Source organism: Thrips palmi, unplaced genomic scaffold (assembly GCF_012932325.1).
Source record: "Thrips palmi isolate BJ-2018 unplaced genomic scaffold, TpBJ-2018v1 HiC_scaffold_5, whole genome shotgun sequence".
NCBI lineage: Eukaryota > Metazoa > Arthropoda > Insecta > Thysanoptera > Thripidae > Thrips > Thrips palmi.
In genome coordinates, this window is record NW_023144632.1 from 14090239 (window position 1) to 14108856 (window position 18618).

At 63.8% G+C, this 18618-nt stretch overlaps 3 protein-coding genes and 1 non-coding gene across 5 annotated transcripts; 2 read left to right on the forward strand and 2 right to left on the reverse strand.

Moving 5' to 3' along the window:
* The first annotated feature begins 129 nt into the window (after positions 1 to 129).
* LOC117650928 (RIB43A-like with coiled-coils protein 2) lies at positions 130 to 2271 on the forward strand. The gene is made up of 7 exons (XM_034394576.1): positions 130 to 358; positions 462 to 602; positions 670 to 833; positions 926 to 1166; positions 1361 to 1588; positions 1684 to 1790; positions 1882 to 2271. Exons 1-7 carry the CDS (start codon positions 233 to 235, stop codon positions 2021 to 2023), a joined length of 1149 nt encoding a protein of 382 aa, XP_034250467.1. The 5' UTR covers positions 130 to 232; the 3' UTR covers positions 2024 to 2271.
* A 7632-nt stretch (positions 2272 to 9903) lies between these two features.
* Positions 9904 to 15408, forward strand: LOC117650949 (mitochondrial enolase superfamily member 1-like). Of its 2 annotated transcripts, none has more exons than XM_034394607.1 (11): positions 9904 to 10045; positions 11296 to 11392; positions 11703 to 11805; positions 12107 to 12222; positions 12421 to 12575; positions 12752 to 12866; positions 12950 to 13111; positions 13191 to 13325; positions 13410 to 13581; positions 13745 to 13926; positions 15158 to 15408. In XM_034394607.1, exons 1-11 carry the CDS (start codon positions 9999 to 10001, stop codon positions 15299 to 15301), a joined length of 1428 nt encoding a protein of 475 aa, XP_034250498.1. In that variant the 5' UTR covers positions 9904 to 9998; the 3' UTR covers positions 15302 to 15408. The 2 variants fall into 2 exon arrangements, with proteins under 2 accessions (XP_034250498.1, XP_034250499.1); XM_034394608.1 differs by lacking the exon at positions 9904 to 10045 and adding an exon at positions 11099 to 11202.
* A 24-nt stretch (positions 15409 to 15432) lies between these two features.
* Positions 15433 to 18047, reverse strand: LOC117651198 (epoxide hydrolase 4-like). The gene is made up of 7 exons (XM_034395008.1): positions 17820 to 18047; positions 16953 to 17077; positions 16757 to 16869; positions 16505 to 16673; positions 16283 to 16440; positions 15922 to 16198; positions 15433 to 15812 (listed from the first exon to the last, which is right to left on the reverse strand). Exons 1-7 carry the CDS (start codon positions 18045 to 18047, stop codon positions 15584 to 15586), a joined length of 1299 nt encoding a protein of 432 aa, XP_034250899.1. The 3' UTR covers positions 15433 to 15583.
* Positions 17516 to 17587, reverse strand: Trnae-cuc. The gene has a single exon. It is a non-coding gene; the product is annotated as a tRNA-Glu (tRNA).
* Positions 18048 to 18618: the final 571 nt, after the last annotated feature.

Consider the following 18618-nt stretch of genomic DNA (forward strand, 5'->3'; position numbering starts at 1 on the left):
CATACCGGAAATGAAACGATGCTTTTGGAATTTTAAACCTTATTACAATTGGATTAATTGCTTCATTCATTGTCTTATTTACGAACGGAGATCACTACGGGCGATTACAAAATACCGGCACCTGGTGGTTGCCATGGCAACGCGATTGGCGTCGCGTCTTTTTATCGGTTCCGATTCGTGGCCAGTTGTCCCGGTTTTTTGGCTCAAATAAAAACACAAAAATACGGAAAACATGTTGAACTTTCAAATCATTCCGACGAAACAGGATTTGCGCGAAGCAGCCGCTATCGACAGGCGCCGCCGGAATGAGGAACAACGAAAGTGCCGAGTGTTCAACGTCAGGAACAGGGTTATTGGCGTGAGTGCTGTTCACCGCTCCACAAGAAAAATGACCCCGTCGGTACGCCATCGTAACTTTTATCATCGACTGATAATGTGGGTCGATTTTCGCTCGGTTTCAGCTGGATGTCGAGGCACTTGACGACCAAGTTAAAGAGAAGCGTAAATTGGCCGAAGATGAACGTAGACGACAATTTGTTTTCGACCAGCAAAGAGTTCGCGACGATCAGATTGCTATACTCGCGGAACGGCAGATCCAAGAAGTAAGTTCAGGCGTCAGGGATAAAATATTTACATTCCGTTCTCGTAAAAACGCTTTTTTTAATGCAGGAGCGGAAAAAGCTGAATCGAGAAATCAACTCATTCCGACAATACTACCAGCGGCCCGAGGATCGTAGGGAATTCGACATTTATGATCCAGACGCCCTGAAGAAAGACATTCCCTCCAGGATCCAGGACGACGATCCACGTTGTGGAGTCTCTTCTGCCCAGAAGTGAGTGCCCCGCCCCGCCCCGCCCCCTGCCTCATGACTGCACCGCTGCACCGGAGAGACAAGCCCTCCCGATCCTGGTTATGGCCTCGCAGGTTCGAGGGCGAGGACCTGGCCAAGCCGGAGCGCCGCCACCTGCAGACGGAGCAGCAACGGTCCTGGCTGCAGCAGCAGATGCGCGAGCGGCGCCGCGCCGAGGAGGAGCGACGCGCGGCCGAGGACGCGTACCAGGCCGCCATGGTGGCCAGGGACCTGCGCGCCTGCCAGCTGGACCGCATCGAGCAGCACTGCCGGCGCAGGCTCAACCAGACCACCGAGGAGTACAACCGCGCGCTGGTCAGTACGCTCACCAAACACTCGGCGATCTGTCTCCCTCGCACCCCTTCGGGCCTTCGGCACACTCCATGAGTGCGAGAGAGACAGAGCGACGTGTGAGGGCAGCGGAATCGCTCGAGAGCGTGTCTAGGCTGAAATGCATCGTCACGGATGCGCAGCCAAGAACCCCCAACTTGAACTTGGTCCTTCCCCAGTCTTCGGAGCAGGAGGCCCGGCGCCGCATGGAGGCGCAGCGCGACGCGGAGGACGCCCAGGCCGAGCAGTACAACCACCTGACGTCGGACATGCTGACGGAGAACCCCGACTGCGCGGTGAGCGCGCTGGGCTCCCCCCACGTCGTGGCCATGGCGTACCGGGGCATGTCGGACGAGGAGCGCGCCGCCATCCGCAGGGAGCAGCTGCGGCAGGCGCAGGCTCGGAAGGTTGGTCCCGGACTCTCTGCGCAGCACTGTGCAGCGAGGACAACGCAGTCCGCGCAGCCCCCCAATGATGTGGCCTCTCTTTCTCTCTTGCGCAGTTCGAGGAGGAGACCGAGAAAAGGCGCCAGGCCGAGTGGGACGCGCTGGCCGTCAACATCGCCAAGGCCATGGAGCTGAAGCAGATGGAGCTGGACCGGAAGCAAAGGTAGGTCGCTGTCTCTCTAGCAGCCTCAGCCCCGTGAGTGCGACACGCGAAGCAGGGTCTTGACGCGCTCGCTGTGCTCGCTGTGCTGCAGGGACATAAACAGGCGCACCATGGAGGACAACATGAAGCTGGAGGAGGAGCAGAAGGCGCGGCGGGAGTACTTCGACAAGGTGGTGGACACCAACGTGCCCACGCCCACCTTCTTCGAGATGTTCGGCACCTCCTCGCGCTGAGTCGGCTGTTGGTGCGATGGCGCAGGAAAGCTATGTTCGGTGTACCCGGTATGCTGGGAAATGGCTTCAATACGAGTCAAATCACTTCTTTTATGCATACTTTTATTGACCAGAAGGTTTTCTTAAATATTTTTTTGCACCGATTGTGGTGTATTTATTATACACTCTGTGATATTTTATGTTATGTCAATTTTGCAACCTTTTTTACCTTTTGGCATACGATAAATAAAATAAAATTTTTACTGCATGAGCTCAAACACATTGTTTTCATTTGTATAAAAGGGAGAAAGATAAACGTACGGGTGAGCTTAGTTCAGACCTTTTATGTCTAAACAGCCTTGTTTATAGAAGAAATTTGAGAAAGAAAAGAATACTGCGCAAGTCGCTGGACTGAGCCTGCCACAGCCTGCCTGCGTGTATACTGTAATGTTTACTCCAAGGATCTCGCCACTACATTACCTTACCGCATATCTCGTAGGATCTCCAAACAGACATGAAAAAATGAATGCCCAGATGCACCGCATCTTTGCGTGGACCTGCTGACGATTCGTGTCTTCGCGTCGCCCCCAGCCCGAGGGACCTTCCAAAGCGACCTCAGCCCGCTTGATTCGAAACCATCGAACGGCGTCGAGGGCACCCTCAGCTCGGGAACGCCGCCCTCACGTCGTCGTACCGTCGCCCTTCCCCGCCGAGGGCGAGGCCGGCGATGCCCACCGCCTGCCTGCTCGCCTGCACCACGTCGTCGTACCGTCGCCCTTCCCCGCCGAGGGCGAGGCCGGCGATGCCCACCGCCTGCCTGCTCGCCTGCACCACGTCGTCGTACCGTCGCCCTTCCCCGCCGAGGGCGAGGCCGGCGATGCCCACCGCCTGCCTGCTCGCCTGCACCACGTCGTCGTACCGTCGCCCTTCCCCGCCGAAGGCGAGGCCGGCGATGCCCACCGCCTGCCTGCTCGCCTGCACCACGTCACGCCGCAGCGCCACCAGGTGGTGCAGGTACTGCTTGGGGCTGGACAGTGACAGCGCCTCGGGCTTGGGCAGGGGGTTCAGGCCGCGCCGGTGTCGGAGGCAGGGCGGCGGGGGCGGGGGCCGGCGGGGGCAGTGCGGCCACGGCTCGAGGGGGTGCCCCAGCCCCAGCCCTGCCAGCAGGCCGGGTCGGGAGGGCCGTAGCGCGGCGGGGCACGACGTCCTGGGCCTCCAGGAGTAGCCCCTGCCGTAGACCGAGGCAGAGCTGTAGGCCGGGCCGTGGAGGTCCACCATGCTCTCGGCCTTGCGCGGCGGCACGGGGAGGACGGTGTCCGCGTCGAGGTCCACCTCCGCCCAGGACAGGTCTCCGTCCTCCCAGGGCCGGATCGGCCCGACCTGCGTGGCGGCGGACGCGGTGGAGCGCCCTGGCAGCACGCACTGGGAGCCGCGGGTCGCCGTGGACGGGCCTGGCTGGCGGGGCGCGAGCAGGCAGCACTGCGAAGCCACGTCCGCGATGCTCTGCGTCGACTTGCAGCTCACCTCGCTCCGCTCCGTCTGCGTGCTGTTGCACGCCAGGGGCGGCGGTGGTGGTGGAAGTGGTGGCGCTGGCGCTGGCGGCGGTGGCGGCACTTCACACACTTTATTGAGACCGGCGCTGGCCGTGCGCACGTACACCGCCGCTTCACCCAGCAGGCAGGACAAGCTCTGCAGCACGGCCTGCTTGTTGACGTCGGCCACTGCCGGGGCCCGGCGGCGGCACGGGGCGGCGCGGGTGGCGGGCGCGGTCTTGCGGCGCCGCTCCGGGCGCACGTTGAGGAGGTTGACGAGCAGGCGACGCTGCTTGGCGGTCAGGGCGGGCCCCGGTCGCTCTGGCCTGGATGTGGCCGCCTCGCTCTCGGTCGACGGGCTGCGGACGGGCCGCGCCGTCGCCGAGGGTTTGGGAGTCGGCCCGGGTGCTGCGTCGCCCGAGCCGCCCAAGCAGGGCAGCCGGAACTTCCGTGGGGCGCAGGTGGCGTCGGGCGGCGTGGCAACGGGCACGGCCTCGGGCGCGGCGGTGGGGACGGCCGGTGCCTCGAGAGGCAGGTTGTCCAAGCTGCGGGACCGCGTCGAGGTGGCCGCGATGGCGTCCTGGAGAGGGTTGGCGAGCCCGAGCTGCCCGTCCAGCGACAGCGGCTGCAGCGGTCGGACGATCTCCAGGCTGAACATCTGCTGCTGCTGCTGGAGAGGGAGCCGGACCACGGCCGACAGGGACTCCTCCAGGCGGCTGGACCCCGCCTCGGCGATGATGTCCGGCGGGGCGTGCTCTGGCGGTCGGCGCGGACCCTTGCACTCCGCGGCGGTCCGCCCCGCAGCCCCCGCAGCCCCCGCTGCCGCCACGTGGGGCCGGTCGTCCGTGGCCCCGCTGGGGGTGTGCTGGCCCGCGAGGCCCGCGGACAGCAGGAGTGGGTCGGGGCGAGGGGCCGCCGCGGGGCCCACGCCGTGGCCCACGCCGTGAGGCAGGGTCAGGCGGTAGGCGGCCGGCGCGTGGCGCGCGTCGTGCCCGGCATCGGGCGCCTGGTACGACACCCGCACGTCGCACACCAGCAGCTGCGGCTGTTGCGGTGCCTGCACTTGCATTGCCTGCGCTGTCTGCGGCGGGGAGGCGGCCGTCAGCCCGCCGCCCTGCTGCAGCCACTCTGTCATGGTGGCGGCCTCCCTCGGGCTGACCTCGGCCTCGCAGGTCGCAGTGCTGGCGTCCTTGCAGACGAAGTCGTCCGGCACCGTCATCAGGGCCACGTCCACCACCTGCAACGCAAGCACACCGTCAGCTTGGAGGCTGGAAGCGCCTGCACGCTGCGGGGTAGGCCGTCCCGCAACACACTCCAGTGTAACGGGCCGGCCCTGAAGCGCCTGCACGCTGCGGGGTAGGCCGTCCCGCAACACACTCCAGTGTAACGGGCCGGCCCTGAAGCGCCTGCACGCTGCGGGGTAGGCCGTCCCGCAACACACTCCAGTGTAACGGGCCGGCCCTGAAGCGCCTGCACGCTGCGGGGTAGGCCGTCCCGCAACACACTCCAGTGTAACGGGCCGGCCCTGAAGCGCCTGCACGCTGCGGGGTAGGCCGTCCCGCAACACACTCCAGTGTAACGGGCCGGCCCTGAAGCGCCTGCACGCTGCGGGTTAGGCCGTCCCGCAACACACACCGGTGGAACGGGCTGGCATGCTCAGGCGCTCCCGAACCATAGCTATTGATGGCTGGGCGTTGGACCGCGGATCGTCTGCCCTTCAGGCCCGACCGACCATGCCGCTGGGATAACACACCAGCCCTTCATCCCTACCTGCGAGGTCATTGTGGCTTTGTCGTTGGCGTTGGTCGTCATGGTGCCCGCGTCCCTGGCGCTCGGCTCGTCGTGGTGCTCGGGGGCCGTCATAGTGGCCGCGTCGCACGCGATGCTGGTGGCCGCGTCCACCATGCCCCTCGCCGGCGCCGTCCTGCTGGGGGCCTCCACCTGGCTGGCCTGGGTGGCCTGGGTGGCCTGGGTGTTGACCCGGGGTGGCGTCGGTGGCCGAAAGCGACCGCCACTCCGCAGCGTGTACGCGCGCAGCAAGGTGCCGTTGGGGGGCGGCTCAGGCGCGGGCCCCGGCTCGGCGTCCAGGCTGTCGTCGGAGAAGGAGTCGTCCTGGAGCCGCCCCCACAATGTGACTCCGTGCTCCCAGGGCGGCACCAGGCCCAGACCCCAGAAGGGGTGCAGGAAGAAGGGGTGGGGGTGCTGGCAGGCCTTGTCCTCGCGCAGCACGGACTCCGTGCCGCTGCCCTTCTCCTTGACCCTCAGGACGCCGGGCGGCTCGGTCTGCACCTCCTGGTCGCGGCGCATCCGCCGGAGGTGCAGCGCCAGGGCGCGCTTGCTGATCTCCTGCAGCCTGGCGCGCGCGTTGGAGCACAGCTTGAGCTCCTTGGGCTCGTCCTCCGCCTCCTCCGAGGTGTCCGGCAGCGCGCCGCCCGCGGGGCCGTTGCCGCCCAGTGCCGCCAGGTCCGGCCGGCCAGCGCCCTGCCACGCGGCCCAGCCGGCCGACCCGGGCTCGGGCTTCTTCTTCTGCGTGTACAGGCGCTTGGTCACGGCCGCCACGATCTCGGCCTTGCGCGCCTCCTTGGTGGGCCTGTGCACGATGGTGACGCGGCCGGGGCCGTGCGAGAACGGCGCGGCCGGGCCGCCGACCGCGGGGGGCGTCGTCGGCGACGTGACGCCTCGCGTGCCGGCGGGGGCGGCGGCGGGGGTGGCGGCGGCCCGCGAAGGCAGAGCTGCGGGCGGCACCGCGCGGGGCTGCGTGGGCAGCACGACGGCCTTCTTGCCCGGCAGAGGGGGTGGGTCGCCGAAGGAGCGGCGCGAGACGGTGGAGCGGCGCGCAGACACCGAGTTGATGGAGTTGTCGGAGCCGGACAGGCTGCTCGTGCCCTGGGAACTCTGCGCGCCGCGCATCTCAAGCATAGAACCGCGCCGCCGCATGCTGGCCCTGCACACACCAACAGTCGTTTTCAACGCAAGACAAAGGGTGCTCGCTTCAGAAAAGGCCAGGGTTGGATGTCTGAAACAACAAGCAGCTCTGTGGTGCGAGGGTTCTGTAAAGAAGACCGTCCATGTGACTTCCAAAATCAATCAGATTCGTTTCCTGTGAGACCCTATTCGCTATTTCAGCTAACTGTGTATGCCCGGCTTCTAACCTAACCTAACCTAACGTAACCGTGCCTCAGGCACCGTGAGACTGGAAGCTCTCACCCCAAACACCGCCGAACTTCCTACCGCATCCGATCTAAGAGGGCCGACAGTCGACAGCTCATGTGGGTGTCGTGATGGGTGCCGTGTGCCCGTCTGTCGGCGAGTCGGCGCTCCCTGAGCACCTCCGTGCGCTCTGCATTCTGCCCATTCTGCCCATTCTGGCCGCCACCCCAGGCAAGCAGCCAGGCAAGCAGCCAGGCCGGGACACGCCAACATTTCAGCCTGTGACTGCGCCAATACACTGTTTATGTCCCAGCCACTCCATCCCATTGCCCCGCGCCTCGCCCCCCGTGGGGCGCTTGTTGTTGGAGTGGTTGACAGCTCGTTACACGTTAGCGGGGCATTCGTGAGGGGGTTCCCCGGGGCCGTGGCAGGGTGGCGGGGCGCCTGATGGGGCGAGGCGAGGCGAGGCAGGGGCGGCAGGCAGCCTCTCGCGTGCCCCCGCCTCATAACTGCGACTCATCGCCACAAGCGACCTTCGCTCCGCCACCACGCCGCGCCACGCCGCGCCACGCCGCGCTCGCAGCTCACACTCTATGGGTGCGAGGCGACGCCGAACCCTGCCGAGGCGAACTCCAGCCATAATACACCCGGTGTGTTGCGCCCCGCCCCGCCCCGCCCCGCCCGACTGCCGGGAAATATGCGCGCGGGTGGAGCGAGCGCGGTCCCAACGACGCTCGGCCGCCGCGTTCCCTTCCCTCGCCTCCCTCGTGAGGGGCCCGGCCCTCTATGCGGGCCGAGATGAGCCCCGCGACCCCTTGGAAGGGTTGAGGTTCGCGGCGCAGGCCCGCGCAGGCCCGGGCAGGCCCTCCCCTCCCGCGGAGAAGCCTCGGCGAGGCGCGAGGCGGGGAAGTCCACCATTACCGTGCAATGCTGTGGCCGATATGGCCGCCGTTGGCCGCCGACGCCGCGAGCAAAGGCAGCAACGCGCAGCGGGTGCCAGTCGAAGGCGTCACGTTCCGGGTGGCCTTCGCCTTGGGCTTCGGCTTGGTGCGCCACCACTGACCAGGGCCAACGCCGCGGCCAACGTGGTGCGACAACAACCCACCCCACCGCGCTGTCCCGCCGTGTCCTGCGGCCACGCCGAGACCCTCCCCGAAGTCCCCGGCCGGCCTTGGGAGTCACACCGTCACGCCGACGGCGGCGCGCTCGCGAGGTGTTCGGGGAGGGCCGCGGCCGGGCCGGGGTCGGGGGCTGGGCCGGGCTGGGCTGGGCCGGGCTGCAGCACGGTTCCACGACTCCCCTGATGTGTCTGTTCTCACCGCAGACAATCGATTTTATCGAGTGTAGCCTTGCCTGGCGCATCACGCTCAAAGGGGAGTTAAAGCCGCTTCCAGATTGTGAGGGTGGGACTTGGTGGGACTGCGGACGCGGAGGAAGGGGAAGGGGAGGGCAGAGTGGAAAGACCTCCCTCTCGGCATGAACGGTGTGACTGACCTAAATCACTCCAAGGCGGTGAGGCGCGGCGAGGCACGGTGAGAACGAGGCTGGCGCCCGCTGGCGCCACTGGCGAGCTGCCCGACAAGCTGCAGCTACGCAAGCCTTGCATAAGCAGGGGCAGTACGGCAGTACTCACTTCTTGAGCAGGCGGCTGAGGTACTCCAAGGGCGAGGACAGCTTGGGGCCGGTGAGGTTGCGGGTGGCGAAAGTACCTGCAACAGTTTTATCCATACAAGTATCGGTTGCAGGTGTTGCACTCACTCGCAAAATTTTACAAAGAGCTGGGAACGACTGGGCTAATGGGGTGGGTTACACTGAGTAGTTGCCCGCCCACACTCCCGCGCGGTGGAGTGGGATGGTAGGGGACTAACGGCATGCAGGTTTATACCTAAAATGGCTGCTCCTCACATGAATATCTCCATAGTCCAGGGTAACACCAATAGCTAAAGAAACTCAAATCATGCTCCCAATCGGTACTTTCAAGGCATTGTCGAAGTCGCGACGCCTGTCGGCCGAGCCACCACCGTTCTTTGTAGCAGCTCGCCCAGCCTGCCCATCCCGCCCCAGCCGCAGCCGCAGCCCCGAGTACCTCAGCCTCATCCCCTCCCGCCCGCTCGTCCCGGTACAGCGTGCGGTACAGCGTGGCGGTATCGTCGGCGCGCCACATGTCCTACTTCACACATTTCCAGCTCGAACGGAGCGAGTAGCGGCCAAGGCCCAGCGCCTCACGCCTCATGCCTCGCGCCTCGCGCCTCGCGGCCGTGTATCGGCTTGCCTGCGACAGTGCGGGACCGGGTAGGGGTAGCTGTAGAACTCTCGCACTGGCTTTGACGTTCAGGCTGCTCTGGGTCACGTCGACGTCGAAGCGTGAGGCGCTCGGGACAAGAGGAAGGGGGAGTTGCGTTTGTTTTGCCTGCCGACCGACACGAGACGGTGTTGCGGGTTGCCTTTCATCGAGGCGTCCAGGAAATCTGACGGGGAGGCGTGTTGCCGCTGCCATGTCGCGTTTGGCTATTGGGGGTGGGGCGTGGCGGTCCTTCAAGTCCTTACAGCGAGTGGAGGTCCACGGAAGTCGCTTGGGGCGATGTCAAACGCCATCCCCGTGCTGCTGCGTCCAGCGCGCGCTCACGCACCCCGCGCCCTGCAGCGCCCTGCAGCGGTCGTCGGGCCGGTCGGGGTGCGCGGACGACGGACGACGGCCAGCCCCGCGGGGCCGGGCAGAGGCGGCAACACGTGACGACAGCGGCGGCGGCGGTGGCCGGGCGGGCGGGCGGCGCTGCCTGTCGCGGGGGCGAGTCTAGCACTACTGCGGGTGGGGCACGGCGGCGGTCTCCAGGTGCTCCAGCCCGTTGGCGTGGACCGGGTGGGGGTGGGGGCGGCCAGGGGCGGCCACGCCGCGGAACCAGCGCGCCAACGCCAAACGCGCGCACCCTGCACACGAGTCGGAATCCAGAAACTCACGTGTTGACTGGCGCGCTGGCGCAGTCCGCTGCGGACGCTGGTGACGCGATGTGACCGATGCGGCGCGACCGACGCGTGGGCGACGTGGAGGTCAAGGACGCATCCGTGTCGCAAGCAATTGGTGGCCCGCGTCGCTGCATGCAGGAGAAAGGCCGAGATAAGCGAGGAGAAAGGCAAACAGACGACTGAAAGTTCGGTGTGGGCGGGACCGGCGGGGCGGGGCGGGGCGGGGCGGGGCGGGGCGGGCCGAGGCGAAGCGATCGCCGGGCCCTCTCAGAGCCGGCCACTCGATCCGACATCACACGGCCTGCTCGCCTCCAACCGACCGGACACTCCGGAGCCCCCTGCCCACCGCCATGAACTACGACGAGTACCCCGAGTTCCCGAGATGGGAGAAAAACTTGTAAGTGCCAAGCGGCCCGCCTCTGCGTCGCCTCTTTCTTATCTAGTGTGCCGCGGAGCCGGCGAGAGAAGGAGTGTAAATGAGAGGTGAACTTGAGTAGAGAACCTGCACGCCAAGAACGGTTCATGGTTTGCTCAGGTGGCCTATAGTGGCGACAAAGGATCCAGGGAGCTCCTGGGAAAACCAGGAACCATTTTTGCCGTGTGCCTCAGAGGCTCAGAAAATGCAACAATTACTTTTCAATTTCTGCTGTACACTTAGATGGAGTTCAGGTCGAGTTCAGGTTGCAATAAAATTATAGCAACAAAATTTTGGTGAACGTGAGCTTTTTTTTTTTCTTGTGGCGACGTGTTTGGCAGTCACACCAATTTAAGGGGGAGAGAGACAGAGCCCTCTGAGTGCGGCCGGCCTATGACGGACCCATGACGGACCACTTGACCGAGCCAATGCAGGCGAGACCTTTGGCGTGGTTGCCGTCCTCCTCTCTGTCGTTGTGCCTCGTCCCCATCGGTCCTATCGACGGAGCAGCGCTACAGTCAGTCACCTTGGTCTTGCACCTCGCCGGCCAAGGTCGCCAAGGTCGCCAAGGTCACGGAGCCGCTCCGCTGTCAACACGCGGGCGCGGCCATCGCGCCGCTCGCTCGCCGCATCTCACCAGGGCCGAGAGTTTTCGATATCTCGCGGGCAGCCGGGGGGAGCGGGGAGCGGGGAGCGGCGCGTGTGACCCGGCGGCGGTAGCGACAGCGGCGACTCCCGGACCGTCGCGAGATGGATGACGCGGTGACGCGACTTGTCACGTCACTGCCTCTCTCTCTCTCTCTCTCTCTCTCTCTCTCTCTCTCTCTCTCTCTCTCTCTCTCTCTCTCTCTCTCTCTCTCTCTCTCTCTCTCTCTCGCTCTCGCTCTCTCTCTCTCTCTCTCGCACTCGTGGGTGGGGCGCCTTGTGGGTGCGAGAGAGACTGCGAAGACGCTCCGTTCGTAATCAGCCCGCGGGGCGTCACGCGCTAATGTGCGGGCGTCGCGAGTCGCGGCGGCGGCGCGTCGGCGCGCTGGCCCGCTCGGCGTCGGATCGGCGTTGCAGTAGGTGGCAGGTAGCGCCCCAGAGTGCCCAGTGCAGTGCCAGCCGCCAGCCGCCGGCCCCGACGCAGTCATGTGGAGGTAGACTGACGCCCCGCGCCCCGGGCCCTGCCCCCCTGGGGCCCTGGTTGTCCCTGGTCCGTGGACGAGGAGGTAACTCTTTGTGTGTTCCAGCACCGCGAGGTCGGGCGAGGGTCTGACGATCCGCAACCTGTCGGTGCGCGACATGCGTTGGCCCACCTCCCTGGGGGCGCACGGCTCGGACGCCATGGTGAGTGAGAAGCACTAGGGCGTCGACTGCCCCGACGCACAGTGGGCCAAAAGACCGGTGGTCAAAATCTCGGACACGTTCTGAGCTCCAGAGTCGCTAAACGGAACTCGAACCGAGCGAGTGGCCCACCAATGGATTGCTCTCCGAACGAGGAATCCATTGGCGGGGTCACACGTTCGGTTCGAGTCCCATTTAGCGACTCTGAAGCTCAAAACGCGTCTAGAATTTTGGGCGTCTTCTTGCCCACTTTGCGACACGGCTCGACCCGAATGATAAGAGCCAGCTAACAGTGTCGCTCCTTGTCCCGCAGCACACGGACCCGGACTACTCCTGCGCCTACGTCGTCATCTACACCATGAACGACAACGAGGGCCACGGGCTGACCTTCACGTTGGGCAGAGGCACCGACATCGGTAAGGACCGGCTGCCGCCCGTCATGCGCCAGCCGCCACGAAGCACGGAATGGAGACGACTGCCGGGACCGAACGGACCGAACGCGGCGCCGCGCAGTGTTGCCATGAAAGAAGCAGGAGCCGAAACACGCAACAGACCGGTCTGTTTGGGCTTCTTCCTGGCACCACTGCTCGAAGGATGGTCTTCTGCTCGGGGGTTGCGCTCGGTCCCGCTGCCTGCGCTGGCGTAGGTGGGCGTAGGTGCTCGCGTAGGTGTCAACGACGACGCGCTCTGACAGGCTCTGACTCTCTGACCTTGCAGTGGTCCAGGCCGTGCACGCGCTGTCGCACCTCGTGGTCGGCCAGGACGCGGCCGACATCTTCAACGACTTCGGCGCCTTCTGGAGGAAGCTCACCAGTGAGACGCAGCTCAGATGGGTACGGCCGTGCTGCAGTGCGGCGTTGTTGCCGTGGGCTAGCCCTCGTCTAGCCGTTTCGTCACCCTGCCTCTGGCTCTCTCGCTCTCACCCGGACGACTCGCCGCGTGCGTGCGACAGAGACCGAGCGACGAAACGACGCCTGAGGACCCCAGGAGCCCAGCCGAGCCAGTGAGACTGAGTGTTGTCCTTGTCGCAGATCGGCCCCGAGAAGGGCGTCATGCACCTGGCCACGGCCGCCATCGTGAACGCGCTGTGGGACCTGTGGGCGCGCATCCAGCACAAGCCGCTGTGGAAACTCATCGCCGACATGGAGCCCGAGCAGCTCGTCCGCTGCATCGACTTCAGATACATGTAAGCTTGCAGCATGCTTGCAGGCGCCACCCGTCCCTACAGTGGCGAGTCCAGAGCCGGCCTGGGGAGGGGCACAAGTCCACATTATGTCTACTTACAAGGGGCCTAGGGGGTTCCGTCCTCCTGGATCCGTGTCTGTTCTTTCGAAATGCAAGGCTCTGATGATTTCCCCGCAGCACCGACGTCATCACCCCCGAGGAGGCCGTCAAGATCCTGAGGGAGCGGAAGCCTAACCGAGACAGGATGGAGCGCGAGGCCCTGACGCGAGGCTACCCGGCCTACACCACGCAGGTACACTACCCCGGTCCAATCCGAGTTCGGTCCGAGTTCGCTCCGAGCCTAGCATTCCGGTATGAGCCCTGCGTGTGCTGCAGGTGGGGTGGCTGGGCTACTCCAACGAGACCGTCACGCAGCTGTGCCACAAGTACCTGTCCGAGGGCTTCACCGCCTTCAAGCTCAAAGTGGGGCAGGACCTGCAGGACGACAAGAGGCGCTGCAAGCTGGTCAGGAGCATCATCGGCGACGACAAGATTTTGGTGAGCACACATAGCGAAGGGTAACGGGGATTCCGACTCTAAAACTCTCCCGAGTGTTCGTTTCTTCCTGCACCCTCAGATGGTGGATGCGAACCAGAACTGGGACGTCCAGGAAGCCATCGCCTGGATGAAGGAGCTCGCCGTCTTCAAGCCCCTGTGGATCGAGGAGCCCACGTCCCCGGACGACGTCCTGGGCCACCTCGCCGTTTCCAAGGCAAGCGTGCCGCGCGAGGCCCCGCGCCTCTCCGTCTGCCTCTGTGACTCTGTCTACCTCTGTCTGACTCTCGCGCTGCCGCAGGCCCTGGCACCCCTCGGCATCTCCGTGGCCACGGGGGAGATGTGCGCCAACCGCGTCATGTTCAAGCAGTTCCTGCAGTCGGGCGCCATGCAGTACTGCCAGATCGACTCGGCGCGCATCGGCGGCGTCAACGAGATCCTCGCCGTGTACCTGATGGCGTACAAGCTGGGCGGTGAGTCCCCGAGATTGACGCGCTGATCCGACTCGGATTCGGCGAGCCTCGGATGCCTCGGCTTCGCGCAGGATTACTCAGCACGTGCCGCAATCCGCGCTCGTGGTGTGTGTGTGTGTGTGAGAGAGAGAGTGCGCTACGTTGTACCGCCTTGTGCTTGCAGTGAAGGTGTGCCCGCACGCTGGCGGCGTCGGCCTGTGCGAGATGGTACAGCACCTGCAGCTCTTCGACTACATCTGCCTGTCCCAGACGAGCGAGGGCCGCTTCATCGAGTACGTCGACCAGCAGCACGAGCACTTCGTCAACCCCGTGCACGTCCGGAACAGCCACTACATGCCACCCAAGGTACGCCCCCGCCCCCTAGACCAGCGGTTCTCAACCTTTCTCGGCTCGCGACCCCAAATTTGTAGCCAAAAATTTCCGCGACCCCCAGGAAAAGTTTCGCGACCCCACGGGACCCCTCCTTTAGCATGCCACTGCGTCTGATCCGAGGCGGGCATTTTGCTCCCTCAACGGGCAATTGGTCTTTGGACCTTCCTTTAGCATGCCTCTGTTACGGAGTGCGATTATCAGTCTTAGTTTGGGAGCAGTATTGTCTCAAAGTTGGCCAAAACGCTCAGAAATGTCTTAAAAAATCATGTTTTGGGTCGATTTTAGGCAGCCACTGCGTCTGATCCGAGGCGGGCATTTTGCTCCCTCAACGGGCAATTGGTCTTTGGACCTTCCTTTAGCATGCCTCTGTTACGGAGTGCGATTATCAGTCTTAGTTTGGGAGCAGTATTGTCTCAAAGTTGGCCAAAACGCTCAGAAATGTCTTTAAAAAATCATGTTTTGGGTCGATTTTAAGCAGCCACTGCGTCTGATCCGAGGCGGGCATTTTGCTCCCTCAACGGGCAATTGTTCTTTGGACCTTCCTTTAGCATGCCTCTGTTACGGAATGCGATTATCAGTCTTAGTTTGGGAGCAGTATTGTCTCAAAGTTGACCAAAACAGGCACAACGATTTTTCAAAGACATTTCTGAGCGTTTCGGCCAACTTTGAGACAATACTGCTCCCAAACTAAGACTGATAATCACACTCCGTAACAAAGGCATGCTAAAAGAAGGTCAAAAGACCAATTGCCCGTTGAAGGAGGACGAAATACCGCCTCGGGTCAGACGCAGTGGCTGCTTAAAATAGGCCCAAAACACGATTTTTCAAAGACATTTCTGACCGTTTTGGTAAACTTTGAGACAATACTGCTCCCAAACTAAGACTGATAATCACACTCCGTAACAAAGGCATGCTAAAGGAAGGTTCAAAGACCAATTGCCGGTTGAGGGAGCAAAATGCCCGCCTCGGATCAGACGCAGTGGCTGCTTAAAATCGGCCCAAAACACGACCCCAGCTACCTCGCCGCGACCCCTTAAAATTTTTTCGCGACCCCACTTGGGGTCGCGACCCTAAGGTTGAGAACCACTGCCCTAGACACGCTAAAATAGTAGAAGAAATTGCAGTTATAAATGTGTCGGGTACTGTGACTGGACATAATTCCTCCCTCTGTTTGCCTCTCATTGTCGGTGCCCTGACTGCACAGGCCCCGGGCTACAGCACGGAGCTGCGGCGCGAGGCGGCCGAGGGCTACGAGTGGCCGGTTGGCTCGGAGTGGCAGAAGCTCTTCGCCAGCGGCAAGTTCCAGGACCCCAAGCACGTGCCCACCCTGCCGCCCACCAAGCACTAGTCTAGTCTCGACTCCAGCCGTCACTGCCATCCCCAACTGTCTCTCCACATGTCTGTGCAACACACTTGTCATCGATGAAATACACCGTGCGATTTTATTCTTTTTAATCGGTTAATTTATTATTACCTTACACCTGGAAAATCAATAAATAATGACAAATTGGTCCGAAACGTCACAGACATCCACGCAATTTGATAAATAAGTAGCTAGGAATAAATAAGGCCTCTCGGCTTGAGTCAGTCAAAGTGGATGGGGACGGGCCCCACATGCCAGCGGCCAGGTTCAGTTACCGCTGCCCTGCAGGAACTTGCGCACGGCCTTGTTGACGGCCTCGGGGTCGTCCAGGTGCGCGAAGTGGTTGGCGTCGCGGACGATGACGACGCGCACGTTGGGGAACTTCTTGCGCGTGCGGAAGGCGGTGGAGTGCTCCACGTAGGCGTCGCGGCCGCCGAGCAGCACCAGCACGTCGGGGAGGGCCGAGGAGACGGCCTCCGCGGTCGGGCGAGCCGGCCTGCCGATCGGAAAACAGTCAGACGGCGAGCGCACATTCGCCAGTTCCACGCTGTTCCAGTATTCAGTGTGTTTCAGTTTACAGTTTCGATTCGGAAGAGCGTGCTTACATTGATCGTTCCGGCTCTGCTCTCTCATCCGTCGCCGCGTCGGCCTTGGTCGCGTTCGTTTCCTCGGCGGCGTCCTCATGGCTGTTGTCCGCGCTTGTGTCCTCCGTGGCGTCCGTGGCGTCCTCGCTGTGGTCCTCGCTGGTGGTCGCGCTGATGTCCGCGCTGGTGTCCTGGCCGGCGTCCTCGACGGTGGAGGCAGGAGCAGCTCTGCGCCGCCACCGCCGGGGCAGCCCCCACCCTGCCGCGCGGTAGTAGTTGAGCGGGGCGGTGAGCGCGCCTGCAACAGCAGCACCACGACTTCAAGCCCCAGCCCAGGACTCGCTCCAGGCAGGGCACCGAGAGGCTAGGCACGGATACGTACCGGGCTGGCCGAAGGCGTACTTGTAGGCCTCGAGGTCCTGGTCCGTGACGGCCGGCGGGTCGCGGCGTCCTCGGCGCAGGGCGGCCGACAGGCAGGCCAAGTCGTCGCTCTGCAGCACCAGCTCCGCCAGGAACGGCACTTGGAACAAGAAGAAGTACCTGCGCAAAGCGGCGTTGCACTTTCTGCTCTGAGGTCCGCGTCGACTGCCGACTGCCGACTCACCATGACCGCATCAACTGCTTCCTGTCGAACACGAGGGCCTGCTGGAAGACGTAGGGGTGCGGCGCCCCGATGCTGACCATCTTGTCCACCTTCTCCGGGAAGCGCTCCGCGAACATCCAAGCCACCGCGGCGCCCCAGCCGTGGCCGACGAGCGTGGCGCGCGGCCGCTCTGAAAACACAAAGGAGGCCATCGTCGTGCGTTACAGCTCCCTGTTCGAACGCCCCACGCGAAGCACGCCGTCGAGTACCTACCGAAGGCTTCCAGGAGCTCCTTGACGTCGTCAACCAGGGCGTCCGCCCGGTAGGCCGAGGATCCCGACGGCTTGTCGGAGTCCCCGTAGCCACGCATGTCGAGCGCCACGACCCTGCAAACGGACGCCAGCGTTTCAGCGTTGTTTGAGGCCGCGGAAAATGGGAAACTGAGGCGGGCAATGGGCGGCGCACTCACCAGTAGTCTTGGGAAAAGGCCTGCATCTGGTGCTTCCACGAGAACCAGAACTCGGGGAAGCCATGCAGGAGCAGCATGAGGGGGCGGCTCGAGTCGCCAGTGTGGACGTAGTGCAGCTTGATGCCCTGTGGACCCAAAGGAGTCGCTCAGTCGCATCGCGTTTCAGAGCTCTCTGCGAGGGTCCGCAATGGTCCGCCCTGCTCGTCTGCGAGGAGGCGAGAGGGGAAGAAGCGCAGTGTCACTGCCCAAAGTACCTCGCCGGGGATCGAGGCTAACGCTAACGCACCGCTCACGGTAAAGGCGCCAAAGGCAAGCAGGAGAAAGGGCGCTGCTTCCGAGCTCCGAGTCTCCGAGCAGCGCGACGCCCAGCAGAATGCCGAGTCAGTGTGTTGGCAGGCCCTGCCGGGCCCTGCCTCTGCCCTGCCTCCTGGTGGAAAGGGTGCCAGTGCTTCTCTGTCGGCTAAAGTAGGCTGTGGCTACAAAGGTCTGCACAGAAAGTGACAAACCACGACCACCTACGACTTTTACAGACTGAAGAAACACACCATAGCCCAACAAAAGAGTTCCGATACCGGGAATCGAACCCGAGCCTCCTGGGTGAGAGCCAGGTATCCTAGCCACTAGACCATATCGGATGCCTGAGAACGGGGAGCGCAGGGAACGGAACAGCATGGTCGACGTGGTGTTGACGAGGAGGGAGGCGAGCACAAGGCCGCGCCTGCGCAGTGGGCGTCAAAGCGCTGCCTTGCGGTCGCGCGCGGAAGTCTGACAGCCTGGCCGCTTCCGCTTTCGCGCGCGCGACGCTTTCAATTTGAAACGGGGCCAGCCAGGCTGCGCGGCTGCGCCAGGCGCCTTGGTCTTATCTACCTTGGACAGGGTGACGTAGGCGTGCTGGCCGAGCGCGGCGTCCTGCAGCACTGGCGGAGGCTGGGTGCGTGGCTTGGGCCTCCAGAAGCCGCCGAAGGGGTTCCACGCGACGCGCACCAGCAGCACCAGGCTGAAGTAGAGGGCCAGGGGCGCGCTGAGCAGCCAGACGGCGGCCACCGTCGCCACCCTCAGCAACAGGCGGCGCCACGACAACCTGTACCAGGCCATGATCGTCCTGTCCGAGCCGCGCTCCGCGTCGCACTGCGGCGCACTGCCACGGCCCTCGGCTGTCCGCGGGGCGCAACGGCACCTACTTGCCACCTCCACGGCCTCCTTCGCCTCGGGGCAGCTTCCCGCCCCTCCCCGGACTCCCCAGCGGGCCGGCGGTGCGCCACAGGCCACAGGTGCCGCGGGCAGGACATCGGAAGTCGCCAAGAGGACCATGACAATGCAGTCCGTGCAGCCGGCAGTCGGTGCAGCTCGGCCGTGTAGGCCAACAACGGTCCAACGGTCCAACGGAACGGTCCATGCTGCAAGCATGCTCCACGTCGGCGGCAGTTTCTCCCAGTAGATTGGGTCACGGCAAGCGCGGCGCGCGGCCAAGCCGGCCGAGCCGCCGCTACGACGCCCTCATCGAGGACCCCGCGGACCGTGGCGTCCCGTCGCGCGTTCCACCATCTCCGCGGGAGGGCCGCGCTGTGTCGCGGTCGACATGGTCGACATGGTCGAGATGGGCCGTCCGCACGTGCGTGACTTTGTCGTCGCATGGCGAAGCGTGGCGTAGAGGAGAGGAGCACAA